This window comes from Sphaeramia orbicularis, chromosome 24, assembly GCF_902148855.1.
Source record: "Sphaeramia orbicularis chromosome 24, fSphaOr1.1, whole genome shotgun sequence".
Classification (NCBI taxonomy): Eukaryota; Metazoa; Chordata; class Actinopteri; order Kurtiformes; family Apogonidae; genus Sphaeramia; species Sphaeramia orbicularis.
Window position 1 is genome coordinate 26,035,809 of NC_043979.1, and position 22,904 is coordinate 26,058,712.

General features: G+C 39.6%; 1 protein-coding gene across 4 annotated transcripts in view; it reads left to right on the plus strand.

The window, feature by feature from the left end:
• Positions 1-15,478, plus strand: part of LOC115414549 (serine/threonine-protein kinase PAK 6-like) — a 15,563-nt gene extending 85 nt beyond the window's left edge. Inside the window, exons 1-12 of one of the 4 annotated variants that reach the window (XM_030127764.1) lie at positions 1-52; positions 2,547-2,650; positions 3,768-3,883; positions 4,046-4,094; positions 5,546-5,780; positions 6,017-6,565; positions 8,797-9,207; positions 11,665-11,798; positions 11,867-11,993; positions 12,077-12,202; positions 12,761-12,895; positions 14,061-15,478. The exon at positions 1-52 is cut by the window's left edge and continues 85 nt beyond it. In XM_030127764.1, the coding sequence (XP_029983624.1) occupies positions 5,574-5,780; positions 6,017-6,565; positions 8,797-9,207; positions 11,665-11,798; positions 11,867-11,993; positions 12,077-12,202; positions 12,761-12,895; positions 14,061-14,228 (1,857 nt within the window). In that variant the 5' untranslated portion in view covers positions 1-52; positions 2,547-2,650; positions 3,768-3,883; positions 4,046-4,094; positions 5,546-5,573 and the 3' untranslated portion in view covers positions 14,229-15,478. The other 3 variants (XM_030127766.1, XM_030127765.1, XM_030127763.1) reach the window with 3 other exon arrangements.
• Positions 15,479-22,904: the final 7,426 nt, after the last annotated feature.

Here is a 22,904-nt window from a genome sequence, read left to right on the forward strand (position 1 = left end):
TGGACTCACTGGACTCACCTGGACTGGACTCACCTGGACTCTGCTGGTCACGGTGAGTGTGTGAGTCCTGTACCTCTGTAACGGCCCTGCTGTTGACATGTGAACTGGATCCTCCAGTGACCACAGAACAACACAGCGATTCTCTGTGTTCACTGTGGTTCTGTAGTTTCACACTGATGTGACACATCTGTCACACAGCTGTGTTGAAACAAGGTTTAGTAGTAAATGGGTCTAAAATGTCAACAAAATACTTAGATTTTATTAAATTTCATTAACATCAAAACATTGAACATGTCTTCAACAACAAACAAATGTATAACTTTACAGTAAGAGTACACTGATTATCATTTGTTAATGCGGTGATAAGGATTAATAAATGGTAATTCACAATGAACTATTTACTTCTAATTTTGTCTTTTGCGTCAGTGCATCTTGGTCGACCTTTTACATCTTTTTTAAATTTAATTTATTGATCTACTTAGGTTCTGTAATCTACAGAACCGTTCTATGGTTCTTTGTACCGTTGAACCGGTTTCCATCACTCACATCTGATCCCAAAATCTCTCTAATCTGGATCCATGAACCCGTCATGTAACTGATAATATGGATCCAAAAACTCATCACATTTCAGATTATCTGGATCCGTAATATATTGGACAAAAATATTGGATTCCTGAGCCTTTCACATTGAAAATCATCTGGATTTCTGAACCCCATGCATTGCATGTAATCTGGATCCGTAAACCCCTTGTATTATTGACTGCACACTTATCACTTTAGTTATTATTATTGCTATTTGTCATTATTAATCACTTTAGAAATTTTTATGTTTAATCTTTTTTTATGCTATTTGATGCCTCTTGTGCTGCTGTAACATTTCAGTTTCTCCATTGGGGAATCAATAAAGTATATCTTATCTTATTTTATCGATAATCTGGACCCCTGAGCCTCTCACACTGCAGATTATCTGGATTTCCAAACCCCTTGCGTTGCAGGTAATCGGACCCACTCACATTACTGATAATATGGGTTTCTGGACCTCTCCATTACAGATAATGTGGATCTGTGAATCTCTCATCTTGCAGAGAACCTGAGTTCATGATTCCCTTACCTGACTGATAATCTGGATCCACAACCTCTCACACTGCAGATCATCTGGTTCTCTGAACCCCTGTGCGTTACAGATAATCTAGATCTGTAAATCCCTTGTGTTAATGATAATCTGCGTATTCTAAATTCATCTGGTTGTTGATTATCAGGATCTGAAGACCAAATGAATTAAAGGTATTGAGGTGCCTTTACTTTAAACCAGTAGTTCCCAACCTTTTTTGGCTCGTGACCCCATATTAACATCACAAATTTCTGGCAACCCCAGACATTAGAGACTTTTTTTTTGCTAAAATTAATTTGCTTTTGATCATGTAATAGTTTGCTATACTATGTTGCAAATAAACATTAATTTTAGATGACATTTAGGCTATATAATGTATATTATTATGCATGGAGGCAGAAAAGCCAGGTGTAGATTACTGCACAAAGTGAGAATTTTATTGTCCTTGGTCAGGATATGTTCAGTCAGTCCATCTTGGATTTACAAGGCTGAGAATTAATACTGAACAAACAATAACTCAAACTATGAATTATGAAAGAGCTGCAGCATCTGAAACTGACCACAGTGAACATTTGAAAGATAAACAGAACCACAGTGCTTCAGTTTCAGCTTCAGAGTTTGTCATGTCTTTTATGTATTGTGATTGTCTCTCTCAACGCACTGTATATTTTTTATTAGTTTTTTTTTTTTTTTTTTTAAATCAATTACTAGAAATTTCAGCCAATCGCATTTGAATTCCGTGTGACCCCCATGTGGGGTCCCGACCCCAAGGTTGAAAAACACTGCTTTAAAGTGTCTCTTGGTTTTAATGTAATGTTAACTTATACAAATTAACTTTTTACATTCATTTACATTTTTTGTATTTCATAATAGTATTTTTTAAATGTATTTATCACGAAATAATACATCTTAATGAACATACATATATAAATATGCAAAATTATAGCCAAGGCTAATTTCCATCTTCAGTTGCTTTACATTTGTTTTCATCTTCTTGCATGTTGTAATTTTTTGTTGTTGTTGTTGTTGTTTTTTTGGGTTTTTTTAAGTTTTCTCTTGTTTTGTCTTTTATGTTGATTTCATCCTGTGTCTGTCATGTGAGACACTGATGGATTCTCCAAGGGGATGAATTTTCTGTGTGTTAGTGTTTCATTCATTCAGGTTTAAATCAGATGCAAATTGCTGCAAAGTAAAAGAAATAATTATCTAGTATTAGAGAATTCACCTCAAATGCCTTGAAAGTGATGTCTTTTGGAAAATGTGAGTATTACAATATATAGATATTTGTGTTGATATGAAAGGAACATATATAAATATTTGAGTCAAGTAGAGATACTGAAAACTGTACTGAGGTAATGAAGTACTTGTACTGTGTTGGATAATTCCCACTCATCTCTGTCCACATGACTAATGGAGTTGAGGTGTGTTGATGCAGGTTTTGGTGAATCACTGCTGCTTCCAGTCAGACTGCTCTGCTGGTTTACAGACGAGGACTGGAGGAGCTGTCTGGTCATGTAGTGTGTCGGTTTGATTCCTCAGGTATGTCAGTCACACCCTGATCACACACAGCTGAACTACATATATTAATTCACACGACTCATCTGTTAAAGGTCTACCAAACCTGCCACAACACGACCGTCATGAAAACATCAGTCTTTAAATTATCTTTTGTTTCAAGAGCAAAATAAAAATACTGCTCATGATCCTCAAAGATAATCCCCCTTTAAAAAAATGTCCAAAGAGATGCTGCAAATGGAACATGCTTTTTGCTATGACTGTAGTCTGATAAAATACACTGATACTGGTGTTAATGCTTGTTAAAATATGTATTTCAACAGCGATGTCCTAAAAAAACAAAGGCAAAATGTACATCATGAAAAGATGCAACATGACAATAATGATGTGAAAAATAGCATCAAATATGCAATAAGATAAAATTTTGTGTAAAAGACAAAATGAGATGTAAAAGACAAAAGAGTAAAAAAATGATGTAAAAGGCGGAACAAGATGATGTAGAAGATACGAGATGAACATGATGTAAGAGAACTAACAAGACAGAAAATATGTAAAAGAGGATTTAATTCTGCATTAAGAGTTGTATTAAAAACCAGGTCTTAAGTAAATGGAACCATATGAAACCAATTAATATCAATATTATGTGCAACTATATTACAAATATGTAAATAATATGCGCTATTTACAGATCTTATCTTAATGATCAAATTGTGTTATATTTACTAAAAACATCTGCATGAAGACATGCTCATTTTCAGTTTTGTAAAAAGGAAATGTGCAAAATCACATACATGCTGTAAAAAAGTATGTTATGGTTAGTTTGTCTGATTAGAAATTAGACAAAATGTCTGTCATTAACATAAGCAAAATACAGAAATTAAATGTTTCAAAAGATGTATATGTAAAATAAAGTCTAAAATGTGTTCATCATATTTCATTTTTTTTCCACTGTGTCAGGACCTCTGATTCCTGTTTATATAGATCGGTTTAGGTTGACTCTCTCAGCTCTCATGGCTGATTTCAAAATAAAAGCCCGTCCTTTCCCTGCATTACACAGATTTTGTGTGGTTTTCCCGGTTGGCTGACTGGAATCAGATTCTCTGTCTGGAAACTGACACCGGTCTGTTGTTTTAAATCCCAGATCTTCAGCTGCACCCCCCCTCCAGGCCACGGCCTCCTCCTCCCCCTCAGATCATTTAAAGGGACACGTCGTGCAGTAAAGTGACGTATTAGGTGGCTTCTCACAGACAGGTACAGGTAGGATTTCACTGAACAGCAGTAAAAGTGTGTCACATGATAATAAAACTAGTCTTGCAAAGATAATGTCCTGTTTGTGAAGTGGGAGTGGAGGAGGATGTGGAGTCACATGGTGGAGGTGGAGACACTCGGCTTCATCGTCTGTTTGTCTGTTGCCTCCAGCTGATCTTAACCCAGCAGGACCGGACAGGTGGACGGACACGGTACACAGGTGAGTCACCGTTACACATCTATACATGTCAACATTTGGAAAAGAGGACAATCAGTGACATGCTGGTCGGAAAGACAACGCCTGGAGGAAACCTGTCTTAAATGTGTCCTATTGATTGACAGACAGAAGGGGAGGGGCTTACTCAAGGGGCCACCAGTGCTACAAGTAACACCGCAAGCATCTGAGAAACAACCTGAAGTCGACATTACTACTGACACAAATTGATCCTGTTGACATGACAGAGCTAAAGTTTTTTTTTTTTAAATTTTGATGTAGAAGTGTTAATAGCTCACAGCAGCTTTTGTTTTATTTTTCATTTTTAAAAATACTTAAAAGATGAAAACTAAAAGTGAGCTTCCAAATGTCAGAAATAATTTGATAAGCTAACTTTATTTGACCAACCTAATATGGGAGTTCACCTCAACTAACTGTGGGCTACACTTGCTGTAGTGGGTTGGCTAACATGGCTTTACAGCTAACACAGGAGTTAATAAATAGACTCTGTTGGCTCACAGAAGCAAGTGTTTTGTTTTATATTATGCTGTTGTTGGGTAAATGTAACATTAACCTTAGCTTTACTATTATACTCCCTCTTCAGTGTCTTGGTATTTACATAATCCCCTTTTCCACCACAGGAACTTTAACTTTACTTGGGATTTTGAAAGTCCTTGATGCGTCTCCACTGAAATTACCTAGATAAAAAACTTTAACTCAACTGAAAACATTCTCTGAAAAAAGTTCCTAGTATGGGGTAGGAGTTTTCAGATCCCCCGGAATTTTTGAGAAGTGGGGCTGTGTGCTGTAGAACATTGATTGGTGGAACACACTTGCAGCGTTCTTCACTTAAGTTCAACCACAACATTTAAGCCAGTGTGCATCTGCAAGCTTGTTTATTCCATTTCTACAAGCTTTACTTCATTTGCGTTTTGAACATTTGGAAAATGGAGCAAAAGAAGAGAAGCTGTGACAAGTGGATGGACGACGATGTTCGTTTGACAAATACGTTCTTCTGAGAGTTTAAAGTTGCTATTTTCAGGATATTTGGCTCGCTCCAACGAGTACATTGTAATCATCAGTCTGTCCATCCGACTAAACTAAAGAGTGTATTTGACAAATTCGTTCAAAACGGTCTGGACAACATCAAACATTTTATTAAATACACTCAAGAGAAACTCAGCATGACTTCAGTTCAACAACTCAAAACAACCAAGCTTGATTTGACTAGATTTCCCAGAACTTTGAGGTGTGGTGAAAATGCAAAACGCACAGTTTACAAGGAAGGATTTTTCCCAGTTAAATAAATTCCTGGAAATAAAAGTTCCTGGGAATGTTGGTGGAAACAGGGCTATAGTGTCTCTAAATTTTAGGGCCTTAACTGGAACCAGATCCAGGACTAATCCTACCAGTAACACCTGCAAGATTCAGATTGTCCTTCCTGTTGTTTTCCTCAGGTCTTGTTGTCACTGTGTTTCCGTGGCGATGTTCCGGCGCAGGAAAAAGAAGCGCAGGCCGGAGATCTCCGCACCACAGGACTTCCAGCATCGTGTCCACACGTCCTTTAATGCAGTGACGGGGCGTTATGTAGGCCTCCCTCCACAGTGGCAAAGCGTCATCGACACGCTGAAGAGGCCACGCCCCCTGGTGGATGCCTCCAGGATCACAGAGGTGGAGCTTGGACCTAAAAAGGTGCACTCAACCCCCTGAAACCTGATTCATTAACACCTCCTTTTTTACTCTGTATTTTCTGGATCTCTGATGGAAGGAAGGAAATTCATCTCGTTAGTTTTTGGAGGATGTGCTAAAGCAATGATGAATTGTAATAGCAGATCTTATTCCAGAGATGACTGAGCTTTGATGATTTAATTATGTAAGTAAAAAGTCCAGTCAGACTGTTAATCATGTGGTCATGTGACTTCCTGCAGAGCATCGTCCGGGGAAGCTTCATTGGTCATGAGGACTACATCTCCCATGTGATCGCAGAGATGGGCCGCCTGTCCGTCTCCAGCTCTAACTCTCTGCGGCGTAGCAGTGTGTTGGCACGGAAACGGGCCCAGTCTCTGGGTCGACTGGGGGAGCTGGTCGAAGATGAGCCATACCAGTATGAAGAGCTCAGTCCCCATGGAGACAGTGGGAAGAGCAGCAGCCGTTCCACCTACTGGCAGGACCGGATTCGACAGGTCCGCAGTGAGAGCGGCAGCCCCCACCTGCCCCGAGCCAAGTCCAGCGGTGAGGTGCGTCCTGAGGCCACGCCCTCCTCACCTGTCAGCAGGCCCTGTCTCAGGACAAGCTCTACGCGTGCTCAGTACGCCCGCAGTGAGGGGGCGGGGCTCCGTGGAGGTGGGGTCAGCAGACAGAGGCCCGCCTCCTGTCACAACAACCTTAGACTGAAACCAGCTGTCAATCACCTGCCAGACCTGCTGTCATCCTCCTCAGAAACTCCCAGACGGCCACGCTCCTCCTACGACCCACAGGTAAAGTAGAAGAAGAAATTCAGGTGTTGATAGAAGTAGAACAACTGATTCTTCACAGTAGAATAACAAAGTCCAGAATCTGAAATGTCCCCATCGTATAAAAGACTTTGAAGGACAAACTGAACCTCATGTCGTTAATGTAATGTGAAGATTATTAAACAATTCTGAGTGTTGTTTGTCCAGAGACCAGAAACACATACCTTTAAACTAAATGTAGAAAAGTTAAACCACATTCACTACAAACAGCTGTAACAGACAATATTTATCTGTTAATCCACTGATGCATTTAACTTTGTGTATTAAATAACCACAAAAGGTAAAACAACAGGTGCATAATTCGATCTTTCACCTGTCAAAGCCTTTAGTTTGAGATTCCATTGTTTTTCTGGAATAAAACACTTCAGGATTTTTAATAATATTATTTTTCTTATTTTCTAGCTGTAGTGGACAGATGTGTGCAGGGCAGAGATGTGAATGTATTTGTTCAATATTACATCTTGTTCTGACCGATGATCCTCTGTGTTTCCCTTTTATTTCACATTGAATTTAAAGATGTTCACAGATGGATTTTTTAAAATTATGTTGTTATTGTATGGTTAAATAATTCAATGAAACTTAGTTCAGTTTCATTCTATGTAGCAGTATCGTGGTATAAAAAATTACAGAAATCTCAAAAAGTCCTAAAATCAAAGTTTCCTTATAATAGTTACAAATATATATATATATATATATCAGTGGCGGCCGCTCGTCTTTCAGACAGGGGAAGCTCATTGTCGGCGTACATCCAAAAAATTGTCAAGTTATTTAAACATAAATTCAGCCCTCCGTTCCTTTTAAGAAAATGGTCAGTGACCTTATCATACCAAGTAGGCGTCTTTTCCAGGGACTTGATAGCTAGTTCACTCCGACCTAGCCAACAGTATGATTGATTTAACGATCTACAAAACGATATTAAACTCGAACAAGAAATTATTAAATTATGTAACTGAAACAAGAAAACGCTGAAATTATGTTAAATTGAAACAAGGAAGTACAATGAGTGTGTTTTATTGACAGTGCAAGAAATGAACGAGTAATTTCGTAGTGGTTTCTCTGATTTCACAGCAGAATGCGCGACGGTATTAAACTAAACTGTGTCAGTGAAGGAGTAGATCTGAAAACAGCTGTCAATCAAACGGGTTTCAGTCTTTCAACTGATCCTCCAATCAGCACGTGGGATTCTGGCGTCCAGCCTGGCCGAGCTCCGCCCACAGCTCCGTTTACCCCCAGAGATGCCCGGCGTCCAGGGGCGGAACAACATCGTGGCATTTATACAATTACCGTCCAGTTTTGAGGCAATGAAAAAAACTGTTCCACTCAGTCCCGTTGAAGCCGACAAATGCACTGAGCAGAGATCGAATGAGAAAATAGCGCAACGGGAATGTATGAGAAGTGAACAACATCGCGTCCGTTGATTTGTGATAAAGCTGATTCTGAATGAACTCATCTTTGAGATGACCGTGTTCTAACACATTTGTAGTCAATAAAATGTCAACACAACAGTACATATTTAACCATTTAATTTTTGTAATTTTAGGGGAAGCTGGGCTTCCCTTGCAGTCTATGAGAAATCGCCACTGATATATATATATATATATATATATATATATATATATATATATATATATATATATATATATATACACACACACACATACATACATACATATGTATACATATATATACGAGGGCCGTTTAACAAGTTCATGGCCTCACCCAGAACAAAACAACACAGACTGATAATTTATATTTTATTTTTCAACATAATCTCCATTTACAGCAATGCACTTGGTCCATCGATGTTCAAGCATCACTATCCCATCACGAAAGATTGTAACATCCTGTATTATAACAACCAGTATTTCTGGGTGAGGCCATGAACTTATTGAACAGCCCTCATATATATATATATATATATGTGTGTGTATATATATATATATATATATATATATATATATATATATATATATATAAATATATATGTGTCTGCTATCTGGAGAGTGCCAAGTCATTGCATCTAAGCATGCTGCCATATTTGTGACATCGTTCTTCAAGCTTCTATTTTCACCTCAGATTTTCGCTATTGACAGTTATTCAGACTCTTATGCTTCTTTCTTTCATGGCGCCTCTCACTGTTTTCCAGGAATCAAACGGTTAATTGGTTCATTTTTTTTCTTCTTGTCCCCCTCCAGCTGTCCTCCCCGTCCTCCCCGTCCTCCCCATCCTCCCCCCTCTCCCTCCCTCCCCCTAACAGCACCAGCAGCCCCCTCACAACTAGAATCCCACCTGACCGCATGCCCCGCCCCTCCTCCACCTTCCTCCCTCAGCCTCGCCCTTCCTGCCCCACCCCCACTCCCTCCCAGCAGCCATCAAAACCCAACGGACCCGGCCCAGCCAAGCTGACCCATGACCAGTTCAAGGCAGCACTGCAGCTGGTGGTGGATCAGGGCGACCCGCGGATGACGCTGGAAAACTTTGTCAAAATTGGTGAGGGCTCAACAGGGGTCGTATGTGTCGCCCGTGAGAAACACAGTGGCCGCCAAGTGGCCGTGAAGATGATGGACCTCAGGAGGCAACAGCGTAGGGAGCTGCTCTTCAATGAGGTAAAGCTACTAGTGCTCGTCTGGTTACTAATATTTACAGAAACATATTAAGTTCTACCAAATTCCTTAATAACTAATGATACTTCAACATCTTATTAATAAATCATGACACCAAAAGAGCAGAGAAGCTGTTGCCAGATATCATTGCTAATGTTGACTTCCTGTGGAGCCACTAGTATCCCAATGGTGATTTTTAGTATTGAAGTGTCATATGATAAATCAGTCAGAACCACATCATGCTGTAGTCCACTGAGACCGTTCCAGGTTTGGTACAACTGTCAACATGCATTTCATGTGTTTGGAAATGTCATTTTTGACCAAGTGTATAGTAATGACATCGTGGTGGGTAGGAGCCTGGGCTTTGAATCCTGAGTAGAATATCCCCAATTCGCTTTTGTTTCCTTCTAGTTTTCGATCTCAGATATTTTTACTTGGGCACCAAAACTTAGATTTAGATTAAGGAATAGGGCTAAGAAATCATCTTTTAAATATCACCATGTTTAAAAGGACTTCCACAAATATCAAAGAATAGCAGCCTGTACAACACACTGGTGGAAAAAGCTGGTCTTTTGCAAAAACTATCATTAGTTTAAGTTAACTTCATTATCTTGTGTGAAAATGATGAACTTCTGCCAGTTAAAGTGGACTAACTGAACTGAACTATAAACAGACAGTAAGTTAACAACATTAATGCTACAAACAACCCATGATGCAGAATCCTTGAAATATTCACACTGAGTATCACTGGAGCCTTTTCTTTTTTCCAAGCAGCTGCATTAGAGACACTGATGCAAACTTCAGGAGTTTGTTAAAGTGTCAACTGTCTTTGATTTATTGTCATCAGAGCATAAGACAAGCTACCAGTATGTTTGGAAAGGACCTGATGAACTGTACACAGACGAGAGTGTTGTGTCTACAATCCCACATGGTGGTGGTTCAGTCCTTTATGTATTTAACATGTTTAAGGAGAATATGGTCCCTCCTGTTAAGGTTTGGTTAAACAACTGTGGAGTGGTTTTGCATATTCCCTTATCTGAACCTGATCCAGCACTTGTGCATTAAACACAACATGGAGGAACTTCAGATTCAGACAGTTTGTCTTAGAAGAGGAAGAACATCTCACAAATGTTGTGTCATACAGAATCAAGGCTGTTCGTAAAAACCATGATGCTGAGACTGAATACTGACCCTGGAGTATGATTTAAGTGACTGTATTGAGATGTTTACTTCGTGGAATTGCAAATTTCCCTGTTGTGGGAGTACTTTACCTTTAGGTCAGTTTGTGTAAATAAATCCCAGTTTGCTCTTTAATGAACTTCAGTTCCTCTAACGCATTTGCTTGGAAAATTACAATGAAATCACATCAAAACTGTAAAAGCAGGGGTGTCAAACATACGGCCAGCAGGCCAAAGTTAGCCACCAAAGGGCCAGTGAGATGAATTTGCGAAGTGCAAAAATTACACTGAACATATCAACAGGTAAAGGTGTGAAATTCATTTTAGTTCCAAACTCCAAAATTTTAATAATAATATGCCTGTAGCTAAATGTTTTGTGCCTTTGTAGATCCACTTTGATCTGTAACACCCATGTAAAAATGAAAAGTTAAGGCACACTATTGTTAAAATTACACTTATTTTTCTTAAGAAATTTCATGTTTTTCCGGTTATTCAGATTTTTCAGTGAAGGATAGTTTGTAAATGTAAATATGTTCATATTTTAATTTTACTTTTTTGTACTAAAAGAAAGAGGAAAATTTGGAGTTGTCATTAATTATAGGCTATTATGCTATTATTGTACTGGTCTGTCTATATGTGGCCCCTGAACTAGAATGTTTATCACTATGTAAAAGGCTGGATTCACTTTAGGAGCTACTTTAGCCTGGCCAGCCATCCATCTTTTTCAATGAGAAATCCATCTGGAATTGCGGGGCTTGAATCCAAATATGAAGGTGGAATTAACAGGCGCCGAGTAAACCAATCACAGATAAGATGAATGTGACATAATAATGCAACGAGCGGATCCTTAATAACAACAAACCTCAGCATGTTTCCATCATGGTGTGTGGTGCTGGTGGTTGAGTAGAAACTTTGGTGAATGATTACTGTCGCTTTTGTCAGAGAAACTTGAGAACGCAGGGTGTAATCTGTAATTCAACCCTTATTTTTGAATCACGTAAACAACTGACAGCAGTTGTTAAAGAGATTTCCTGACTTGGAACTGACTTTGACTCGCGACAAAAAGAAGCCAGTGCATGTGACGCATTGGGAAACACCCGCACCAAAGACTTGTGATTGGTCGGTATAGAATAGATCGTGCATATTTCAGAGCAATTGACCCAATTCCAAACTGTTTTCTTAGTATTGAATACACTGAGAAAATCGGATGGATGGCCAGGCGACTGTACAGTATGTTATCATGCACTGTCATCACCTGTCCTGTCTGTACATTTCCTATCAGGTGGTCATCATGAGAGACTATCGGCATCAGAATGTGGTGGAGATGTACCGCAGTGCTCTGGTGGAGGACGAACTCTGGGTAATCATGGAGTACCTGCAGGGTGGCGCTCTCACCAACATTGTCAGCGAAACCAGGTGAGCAAGAGGCGGTGGAAGCTTGGTGATTGTAGTTTGTTTGTTTGCTGAAAGTGTTTTTTTGTCAGGCTGAGTGAGGAGCAGATGGCCACGGTGTGCGAAGGTGTCCTGAAGGCGTTGGCGTACCTCCACTCGCAGGGCGTCATCCATCGAGACATCAAGAGTGACTCCATCCTGCTGACGCTGGACGGGAGGGTGAGGCCCCTAAACTGTCTACTGTTACCACCATCACCCTCATGGTCCTCACCTTTTTCCTTCTTCTTCTTCTTCTTCTGCAGATTAAACTGTCAGACTTTGGGTTCTGTGCTCAGATTAGTAAAGATGTCCCAAAGAGGAAATCTCTGGTTGGGACGCCATACTGGATGGCACCAGAGGTTATTTCCAAAACACCGTACGGCACAGAGGTAATAACAAGGAGACGACAACACACATGATCCAACAAACCAAACACAATGAACAAATCCAATACGATCCAACAAACCAAACATGATCATTAAACCAAACATGATCCAACAAAACAAACACTGCAGCCCACTGAATATTATATTTTATTTGGTATGTTCAGATTTCTGCTCATTTCCATCCACTACTGTTTCAGGACTATCCAGAGCCGGTTTATCGTCATGTTCCAGTGTGGTATTTCATCTAGTTGTGTTGGACTTGAGCTGGTGATTTAGGAGCTGGTAGATCTCAGAGTTATTTAGACCAAAACTTGAGTCCGGTTTTAGTTTTAGTCTCTGAACTGGACCTCTAGTCTGGATCATAAAACTCTTCCACTGTTTGTCAAAGCCGTGATCTAACCTTTGCTTCTGCAGCTCCTCATACCCGATGCTGTTTCGCTGCTGTTTCCAATCTGTCACATCAATTTTGTCCTTGTATTAATTCAGAGAATGTTGCACTTGGAACATGCAAATAAAACATTTAGATGGAAACCTGCTGACTGTTTCCTGTTGGTCCTTCAGGTGGACATTTGGTCTCTGGGCATCATGGTTGTAGAGATGGTGGACGGAGAGCCACCATATTTCAGTGATACACCCATCGCTGCCATGAAGAAGCTGAGAGATGAACCAGCGCCAAATGTCAAGAACATCCAGAGGGTCAGAACGTTAAATTAATCTCGACGCCTTTATATCTGTACTGTTTATATCCTTCAGTGAGTCCTAAGGGTGTATGGAGCTAATATCCTGCTCAACTGGACAAACAGGCAGAATATATTTGAGGAATATATTCTGGCACTACTGTCTTTAGCTTACCAGCCGACAGGCTGTAAGCTATTGTCGTCATGCGGCGTCGTCTGTCATCGTCCGTTACAAAACTTTCAATCATCTTCTTCTCCGAAACTACAATTCCGATTGACTTCAAACTTGGTATACAGCTTCTTTATGATGATGTCAACAAAAGTTAGTGAAATTATTTGGATCTGGATCTGATTCTGGATTTGGTGTGACTTTGAAAAGTTTCCCCATTATAAGAGATAGGAAGTGGATCGATGCAATAACTCAGTAAATATAAATGATATCAAGTGTAAATTTCTACAGTCCAGCCCTGATGGGGAGATGACCAAAACATAAAGGCCACATGCTGATCAGGATCTTCTTTTGGATCCGGGAACTTAAGGAAAATTTAACATGGGCTCTTATGGGGAAAAAATTTCAATTGTCTTTTTCTCTGAAACTACAGTTCCGATTGATTTCAAACTTGGTATACAGCTTCTTTATGATGATGTCAACACAAGGTATTGAAATTATTTCGATCCGGATCTGATTCTGGATTTGGTGCGACTTTGAAAAATGTTCCCATTATAACAGATAGGAAGTGGATTGATGCAATAAATCAGTAAGTATCAATGATATCAAGTTGGAATTTGAATTTTTTACAGATCTGATTGGAATATGACCAAAACTTGGGCTATTTCTGTAATATAATAAATACACATAACTGAGTGATAATAAATGGCATCTGGATACATTTCCCAAAGCTTTTCATTTGGCCGGTAAGCTACAGGGCCATTGGTCCTATTTTTATAGTTATTGTTATTACTATTTTCTTTTCCTTTTTGTTTCATAATTCTTCTTTTATGTGTACATTCAATGCTACTACTGAAACCCATTTTCCTGATGGCTCTGCCCAAAGGATTAATAAAGTTCTATCCAATGTAATGTAATATAATGTAATCTAATGGTCAGTGTGGTTTGCCAATACAAAACATTCCTATCAAAGCCTTTACTCGGGTAATAACGTCACCCTGTCCCCTCTGTGCAGGTCTCTCCGGTGATGAAGGACTTCCTCAGCTGTATGCTAACTCGTGACACCCTCCGGCGCAGCAGTGCTGCTGCTTTGCTGGAGCACCCCTTCCTTCTGCAGGCCAGACCACCACGTTGCCTGGTGCCTCTGGTGGAGAAACACCGCAAAAGCACACCACTCTGCTGAACACCTGTACACCCGAGGGACCTGAGGAACCAGCAGGACCGGAACTCACCCAAGGGACTTGAACTGAGGGATCTGAACTCAATCAAGGGTACCCAGTGGACCTGAGGGACCTTAACTCACCTGAGGAACTCAAACCCACCTGATGGATCTGAAAGACCACAGGGACTTGAACTTGCCTGAAGGATCTGAACTCAGCCAGGTGAAATTTTCATGATGAACTAACTATAAAAGGAGTTGGACTGTCCACCAGTATGGACACTGTGAATGAAAGAGTTAATGTATTTTATTGCCAGCATCTCATTTTGAAAATCTTGTCCGATGTTTGCTGCTGCTGGTTGACCTTTGACCCCTCTCTACTGCTTCACACATGGAACAGTTGAATAGATTAAATGTTTCACTCATAATTCTTTTTTAAATTTAATAAGAGCCTAAAAACACTTATTTGTATTACAGTAATTAATTTAAAAACTTTGTGATATCATAAATCGTGTGTTTAATGTGACATTGTTTTGTTTTCAGGAAGTTAGTGTTGTCCAGCCCCACTGTCTTATCTCTAATGACTCCAACAAAAATGGCTAAAATACCAAACTTGAAGTTTCAAAACAGTGGTCTATATTTCAGAGGGTCCTGCTGCTCTTATAAATGAAGATAAAGTTACAGATTTGAAGAATCACAGCAGAAAATGGATGAAATAAACCTACTTGTCCTCATATCCCAGCCATTTATATCTAAACATTACAACACTCATTGTGTCACCACAGCAAATGTCCCTCAATTCAAGTCACAGTTAAAGTCAAAGTTAGCTTTATTGTCAGTTTTGTCATATGTACAACACTCACAGAAGACTGAAATTGTCTAACTCTAAGCCCCACGGTGCAGCAAGGAGCATAAGTAAAAAAAAAAAAAGAAAAAAAAGAAATAGAATATATAACAATGAACATAGAATATAACTGTAAAGGACAAAGGTCTGAAGAAACAATTACATAAGCCCTGAGCCATTTGTTTCCTGTGGGAATCATTTCAATGTAACACAATACAATGGATTTGTGAACAGCTTCATTCATTCAAAAAAGCTTCATTCATTTAAACCAAGTTATGATCAGAAAACCGCAAATGTGAAACAAAATTCATGGTCATCTTTTTATAATTTTGTATAATTTTCAGCAGGAGAGAATACTTTTATTATTGGATCTGCTTAGTGGTGCAGTTTGTCTCATTGGTCTGTTTTTTAAATTAAATTATTCATGACATTTGCTGGTCTCGGACTGCTTGTTTGTTCTAGATATTTGCGCAGTGAAGTGCTAATTGTTTGGATTGTGTTCTGTTGTCTGACTAAATCTGACAAATAAGAGGCTACGACACCAAACAGAATGAAGTTGCAACGTACACATGACAGATCAAAGATCAAAGTGACAACAGTAAACCGACAGGGATTACAATTGGAAAATCACAATCCCAAACCAGAATGGTGGACTTCCTGTTAGGTTTAATGTTTGGCTCCAGGAGGATTTACGAGTCTGGACCTGATACAGGTGTGGACAGTCATCTGGACTGACCCTCATGCAGGGGCTGAAATGCTCACATCTAAAACCGCTGCTGTTGAGAGTAGGTGATCAATAAAGTTAATCTGAATCCAAGCTATTTTGACAGTGTTTGGAAAATATCTAATGGAATATAAAATATTTTGTCATTTTGATGTTTCAAGCGTGTGTTTTCAAGCATGTTTCACCCCCACTGCAAAAAAGGGTGTCTAAAAACAAGATAAAAACACGAAATCTGAGGAAAAACGTACTCAAACAAGTGAAATATCTGTCCATGCAGCAAGATAATTTCACTTGACAAGATTTTTAGAAATAAGCATGTCTTCAGATATATGAACACTTAAAATAAGAAATTCACTCTTAAAACAAGAAAAATTATCTAACACTTCTAAATCTGAGTTTTGGGGGGGGTTATCTTGGTAAGAACCAAATAATTTGCAGTACCTCAATTCAATGGGTAAAAAATAAGAATAAGAATAAGAATCCTTAATATTCATGGACTGATTTCCATGTTGTTTTTTATCTGAATACTCAAACACTACATTTTAAATATATTCTCAACAAAAACTACATTGATAGAACAAAAACTTGGACTTCATCAGACATGAACAAGTAAAGCAGAATTTCATAACCATGTCACTTGTTGAACCAGAAGAGGCCTCTAACATTACTGTAGAGGATTATATGACCAGATCTGACCTAGATCCGGTTCAGATGTTCTCTTATGAAACACAGGTTTTATCTGACAAGATCTATACCCGCTAGCATCCTTTCCTTCTCAAATAGATCATTGTCGCCATCTGAGTCTGTTGAACAAGGATTTTTAAGATATCCATAGGAAGGAGATCTGCACCATGCATCTACGGAAAGTGGCTCTATCTTCAATCCACGTGGACACAGTAGGTTTTATCACTGACAGCCGTGAAAGTATCGCTGGACACTGAAAAATATTCAACAGGACAGAATGGGCACATTAATTTTACACATTAACACATTTAGATTTAAATCCTATAAAGGCTCATGATTTCAGACCAACTACATGTGGTATTGTCTCAGTCATCTTGTTTAAGCTTTGATAACATTTTAAAAACATTTCTAATTTACATTATTCAAGATGACTTTATTTGTGTAATTAAGTAATAATGTTTTGTTGATGAAAGGTTCATTTATTCATTAATGACCATTGAATGTATTTTTTCTTGTCAATGAAAAAGGGCACATTTCAGTTCATATTTTGCACACAAAATGTTCTTACAAAGATTTGTTATTTTAAGTATGTTAAAGTTCAATATATGTTGATTATTGACAAAGTTTTTAAAAATTAAAGTTTATCATCTCATGAGTTTGATTGCATTCTGTAGTTACAGTTAATAATTACATTGCACTGTTTAGTTTAAATGAAATACTTAAACACATGCTAATTTGGGTGCACACATATTAGTGTTTGAATGATTTCCTTACACTTGTTTCTTTGAGGTGCCAGTCAAAGGAACAGACCGATGGGCTTGGCTGTCATTGAAGGAGCTGGAAGGGACCTCTGCCACAAAGACTGAGCAGGGGAAACACTGTTTGTTTCTTAGTGTTAATTTAGTTGCTTAATTCTTGGTTTATATCACATTAATTTGCATGGTTAGTATTTTGTGTGTAGTTATGATTATTTGCTCCTTATGTTACTTTGACTAAGTTAATGGTTTGGTTTAATTTCTCAGTGTAATGCCTCCCTCTTGTGTATAGTTTGGGTGAGTTTGTTCATTGTCTGGTTAGGTCAGTTTTGTTCTGTTGCAGTTATTGTTTAGTTGACCTCAGTTGGGCCCAAACTTTGTTCATTTTGTTAACTGATATTTTTTGGGAGTTTTTGTTAAATATTTTTCAACTTTATTTAATGATCAATTTTTCCTAATTTTTACCACCTTTGTCCTGGTCCTTATATGTTTGGTCCTCTACAATGCTGAAGCCAGAATTGGGGGTACTTGGCTACAAAATATATTTCAGGGGGTACTCCACTGTAAAAAGTTTGAGAACCACTGGGCTATACAATCAGGAACATTTTGAACAACCCAGAACATACAGTACAGGCCAAAAGTTTGGACACACCTTCTCATTCTTTGCATTTTCTTTATTTTCATGACTATTTACATTGTAGATTCTCACTGAAGGCATCAAAACTATGAATGAACACATGTGGAATTATGTACTTAACAAAAAAGTGTGAAATAACTAAAAACATATCTTATATTCTAGTTTCTTCAAAGTAGCCACCCTTAGCTCTGATGACTGTTTTGCACACTCTTGCCATTCTCTTGATGAGCATCAAGAGGTAGTCACCTGAAATGGTTTCCTAACAGTCTTGAAGAAGTTCCCAGAGATGCTTAGCACTTGTTGGCCCTTTTGCCTTCACTCTGCGGTCCAGCTCACCCCAAACCATCTCGATTGGGTTCAGGTCCGGTGACTGTGGAGGCCAGGTCATCTGGCGCAGCACTCCATCACTCTCCTTCTTGGTCAAATATCCCTCACACAGCCTGGAGGTGTGTTTGGGGTCGTTGTCCTGTTGAAACATAAATGATGGTCCAACTAAACGCAAACCGGATGGAATGGCATGTCACTTCAGGATGCTGTGGTAGCCATGCTGATTCAGGTTGCCTTCAATCTTGAATAAATCCCCAACAGCGTCACCAGCAAAGCACCCCCACACCATCACACCTCCCCCTCCATGCTTCACGGTGGGAACCAGGCATGTAGCATCCATCCGTTCACCTTTTCTGCGTCGCACAAAGACACGGCGGTTGGATCCAAAGATCTCAAATTTGGACTCATCAGACCAAAGCACAGATTTCCACTGGTCTAATGTCCATTCCTTGGGTTTCTTGGCCCAAATAAATCTCTTCTGTTGTTGCCTCTCCTGAGCAGTGGTTTCCTAGCAGCTATTTGACCATGAAGGCCTGATTCACGCAGTCTCCTCTTAACAGTTGTTGTAGAGATGTGTCTGCTGCTAGAGCTCTGTGTGGTATTCATCTGGTCTCTAATCTGAGCTGCTGTTAATTTGCGATTTCTGAGGCTGGTGACTCAGATGAACTTATCTTCAGCATCAGAGGTGACTCTTGGTCTTCCTTTCCTGAGGCGGTCCTCATGTGAGCCAGTTTCATTGTAGCGCTTGATGGTTTTTGCAACTGCACTTGGGGACACATTCAAAGTTTTTGAAATTTTCTAGACTGACTGACCTTCATTTCTTAAAGTAATGATGGCCACTTGTTTGTCTTTACTTAGCTGATTGGTTCTCGCCATAATATGCATTCTAACAGTTGTCCAATAGGGCTGTCAGCTGTGCATCAACCTGACTTCTGCACAACACAACTGATGGTCCCAACCCCATCAATAAGGCAAGAAATTCCACTAAGTAACCCTGACAAGGCACAGCTATGAAGTGAAAACCATTTCAGGTGACTACCTCTTGATGCTCATCAAGAGAATGCCAAGGGTGTGCAAGGAAGTCATCAGAGCTAAGGGTGGCTACTTTGAAGAAACTAGAATATAAGATATGTTTTCAGTTATTTCACACTTTTTTGTTAAGTACATAATTCCACGTGTTCATTCATAGTTTTGATGCCTTCAGTGAGAATCTACAATGTAAATAGTCATGAAAATAAAGAAAATGCGAAGAATGAGAAGGTGTGTCCAAACTTTTGGCCTGTACTGTATATCAGCAAAAGAGACCTTCACTTCTCATGTGTCGTCTTCACTTCTAAGCTGAGAGGGGAGTCCCTTGAGCCCAAAGGAGCCTCTCCTGCCACGGCTGGAATCTCAGAATTCTATTCATCAGAGCAGCGCACATGAAATGGAAAAACAAGCATGAGCTTCCCAGGAAATGGGCCAAGATAATTACAAATAGAAATGAGGAATGTATTGAATGTATATTACTTTTTTTCTGTTATGATATAATGTATGTGTTCCATGGTGATGAGCAAAATAAAATGAAAGGAAAACCCCACGAAGTCTCACCGGTGGTTGGAAGGCTTTCGGTGGTACTCTCGCTGCCTTGGAAGTCCTTTCATCTCTCGATTGCGCCGAGATGCACCTGGGCCATTCTGCAGAAAAAGTGCAATCTGGGTGATAGAAATGTGATGAAATGCATTCCTTCTCTCACCCCTAAAACATCTTTAAGAGCAATAACTAACTTCTTAACTTCATGAATCCACAACAAGTGGAGCTTTAAGTATTTTGTATTATATTTATGCATTTAATTAAAGAATTAGTGTGCCGTTTCTTTGTCATTGGTGTGAACAATAAATTAAGCAACATTAAATGTTTATAAAAAAATATTTTTTCTCAACACAGTCTAAATATTTAGTTAAAGGCAGATTGGTGGAATGATAAGACCATGACACATATTTCTTTCTTTTTTATAATATTGCACGTCTAAACAACCTTGTAGGAACACATTTGATTTGCACCATAGTTTTGTCTTCTGTCAAACCAACAACAATTAAAGGATAGACAAACAACATCTTTGATATTAACTCAAAAGTATCAAATAATGATTACATCATAAATCAACAAATAAATGATTGCTAGAAAGTTTTAAAAAATACATTTATAATTTCACATCACTGACAAAACATGTAGGAACACCAGTGACTTCACAACAAGACATTCTCCATGTAATTTCATGTTATGTTGTAAACAATGAATCAAAAAGGCCATGTAACTCAGGAACAACATTAAGATTAAAACATTTCAGTGCAAAACAAGAACACGTCAGTGCAATTTAACATTACAGAAGTGCCTGCATAATCTTTGTTTTTCAGCGGCACTCAATGTTGCCATACCTGACAAAAGTAAAACAGAATAAGAATAACAAAAGACAAAGATGACATATGCATATAAAAATAGAAAAGAAACATATTCACTTTCTTTCTCCAACTAATGTCTTTATGAAGCTCATTTATATAGGAATGTCACTGGTGTTACCAGGAAGAAGAGTTAACACCAGTGACACTTTGGGAATAAAACTTCACTTCGGAGAGTTAAATCATTTAGATATTGACTGAAGACGTGGTCTGACACATGACAGCCATTTTGTTCATTACTTCAAAATAAAATTGCTTTGTGTAGCTGTAACACCACTGACATCATTTTGGGTGACTGATATTTGATATTATAAATAATCATTTCTATTTCTTCACCATATCAATGTTGTATTCAGTGTATGTAACGTTATGTAAATGTGAATGAGTTTTAATTCATGAAAAAAAAAGGATTTTTAAATGACAACTATGGGCTTCACTTCCTTGTGTGATGAAAGTGACAAGATCATTCCTTGAACTTGGCATTTTAAATAAACTGCCATTTTATATATATTTTATATTTATTTTCACTTAGTTTTCCATTTGTGCCATTGCAAAGACAGTCTTTATTTATTAAACATATATAGTTAATGTGATTATAAGGTCAACTTAAAGTATTTTGGTGTGTGCAAAAGTTAAGCGACAGCACTTCCACCATTTCTGCAGGATGACCCACCTGCCGCTGTGTCACCCGTGTCTCCGACGATTTTGTCTGGGTGATTGGAGTAGCCGGGTCAATCACTTGTCTTGTCCACAGATCAACAGCTGCCTCCCGCACGTCAGGTGAGCAGGGAGTTGTGAACGAACGCCTTTTTCCTTCATCTCCCTTCTAACGGAGCCGTTCGGCTTTCCTCTTTGGCAGTAGGTGGCTCATCTAGTCCTGCTCAAAGCACACGCGTCTTCCCTTATTCACCATGTGTTTTTATTCTAGGCAGATCGCAGCATAAGCTCTTGGTCTTAAACTCTGGGAAACATATGACAACGGACCTGGGGTTGTTTTCTTGCGGAGGTTTGTGCTAGGTTACATGGCATCTGTAGCGTCGCCACGGGCTAGCTTGCTAATAGCTTCGTAAGCTAGCTTTGCTGCAATGCATTGTGGGTATTGAACCCACAATGCGCATTGCAGCTGTACTTTTGGCACCATGAGTGAAAGTTGTAGGTTGGAATGTGTGGCATAAATACGTTTGAGGTCAAATTTCAAATTGTCCGTGAACGGAGTGGCCATGAGGTGCGGGGAGTCAGAGGTGGGATTCGGAGGTGAGGATGACTCCACGCCCGCATGCGCTATCTCCCCGTGGGTCTCTATGCTGGTCGGCATGGGATCACGGGCTCTGCTCAGGTTGGCAGGTTGGAGGAGTGTGTCCGCCCCAGCGCCGGCCAGCATGAAGCCCTCAGTTCACGGACCCGGTGGCTAATACCCACCGGAAATTTGGCGGGTACGTGACCTGCCATCATTCTTTGCTACTTGTAACGTAGCCATGTTTTAGCTTTACTGTGTATTAGCATGCTACTAACGCTATCACAGCTGTTAATGACGCTCGTTTGAATATGTAAACAATAAACTACTTTCACACACGGCTGTTAGCCACGCTCATTTGCATATGAAAACGTCGATAATTATCGCGGGTTAACCAAAGCTAATTGCCCACATGGATTTAGTTAGTCTCAACATAAAACTCATGTCCACCTTTGTTTTCTGGCTGGGATTTTTCACTTTCACTCTGTGTTTTTACGCCATAGGCGGTCTATGAGGACTGGAAGAAAGGAGCAAGACAGGCCCTCAGCTCTCCCGGCCGGCTGGCTCTTCATCTGCGTTAACATACAAGAGAAGAGAACACCCAGTGGTAACAGTAGAACAAACTGACGGGGACCTTTGAACCAGGGTCAGAATGTGAACAGGGCAGTTATGGCAGGCAGGCAGGCGGCTTGGCAGAGCTGGGGAAAGACAATGTGGGCTTGTACACTTATTTTCCGCATGTAGGCTTTACAGGTGGGGTTTTACTGCTCTAACTCTGTGGGACTGATCAGTGCATTACTAGTGACTGTGTATGTGTAGTACTTGCCAAGCGGAATTCAGTCACAGGACTGCGCCTGCAGACGCCTGGCCGCCGTGTTAGCTGAGCGTTTGGGCTCAGTGTCTGCTACGCTCACTGTCGGGGTGTGAACTTAAAGCCACCGAGTCAGAGCCGTCCAATAATCATCCGGAGAAGAATGCTGACAATAACACAGTCATCTTTATCGCAGCAGGAGCACCGGAGACGGAGCTCCAGAGGGACCGGAGTGTCAGGACGCGG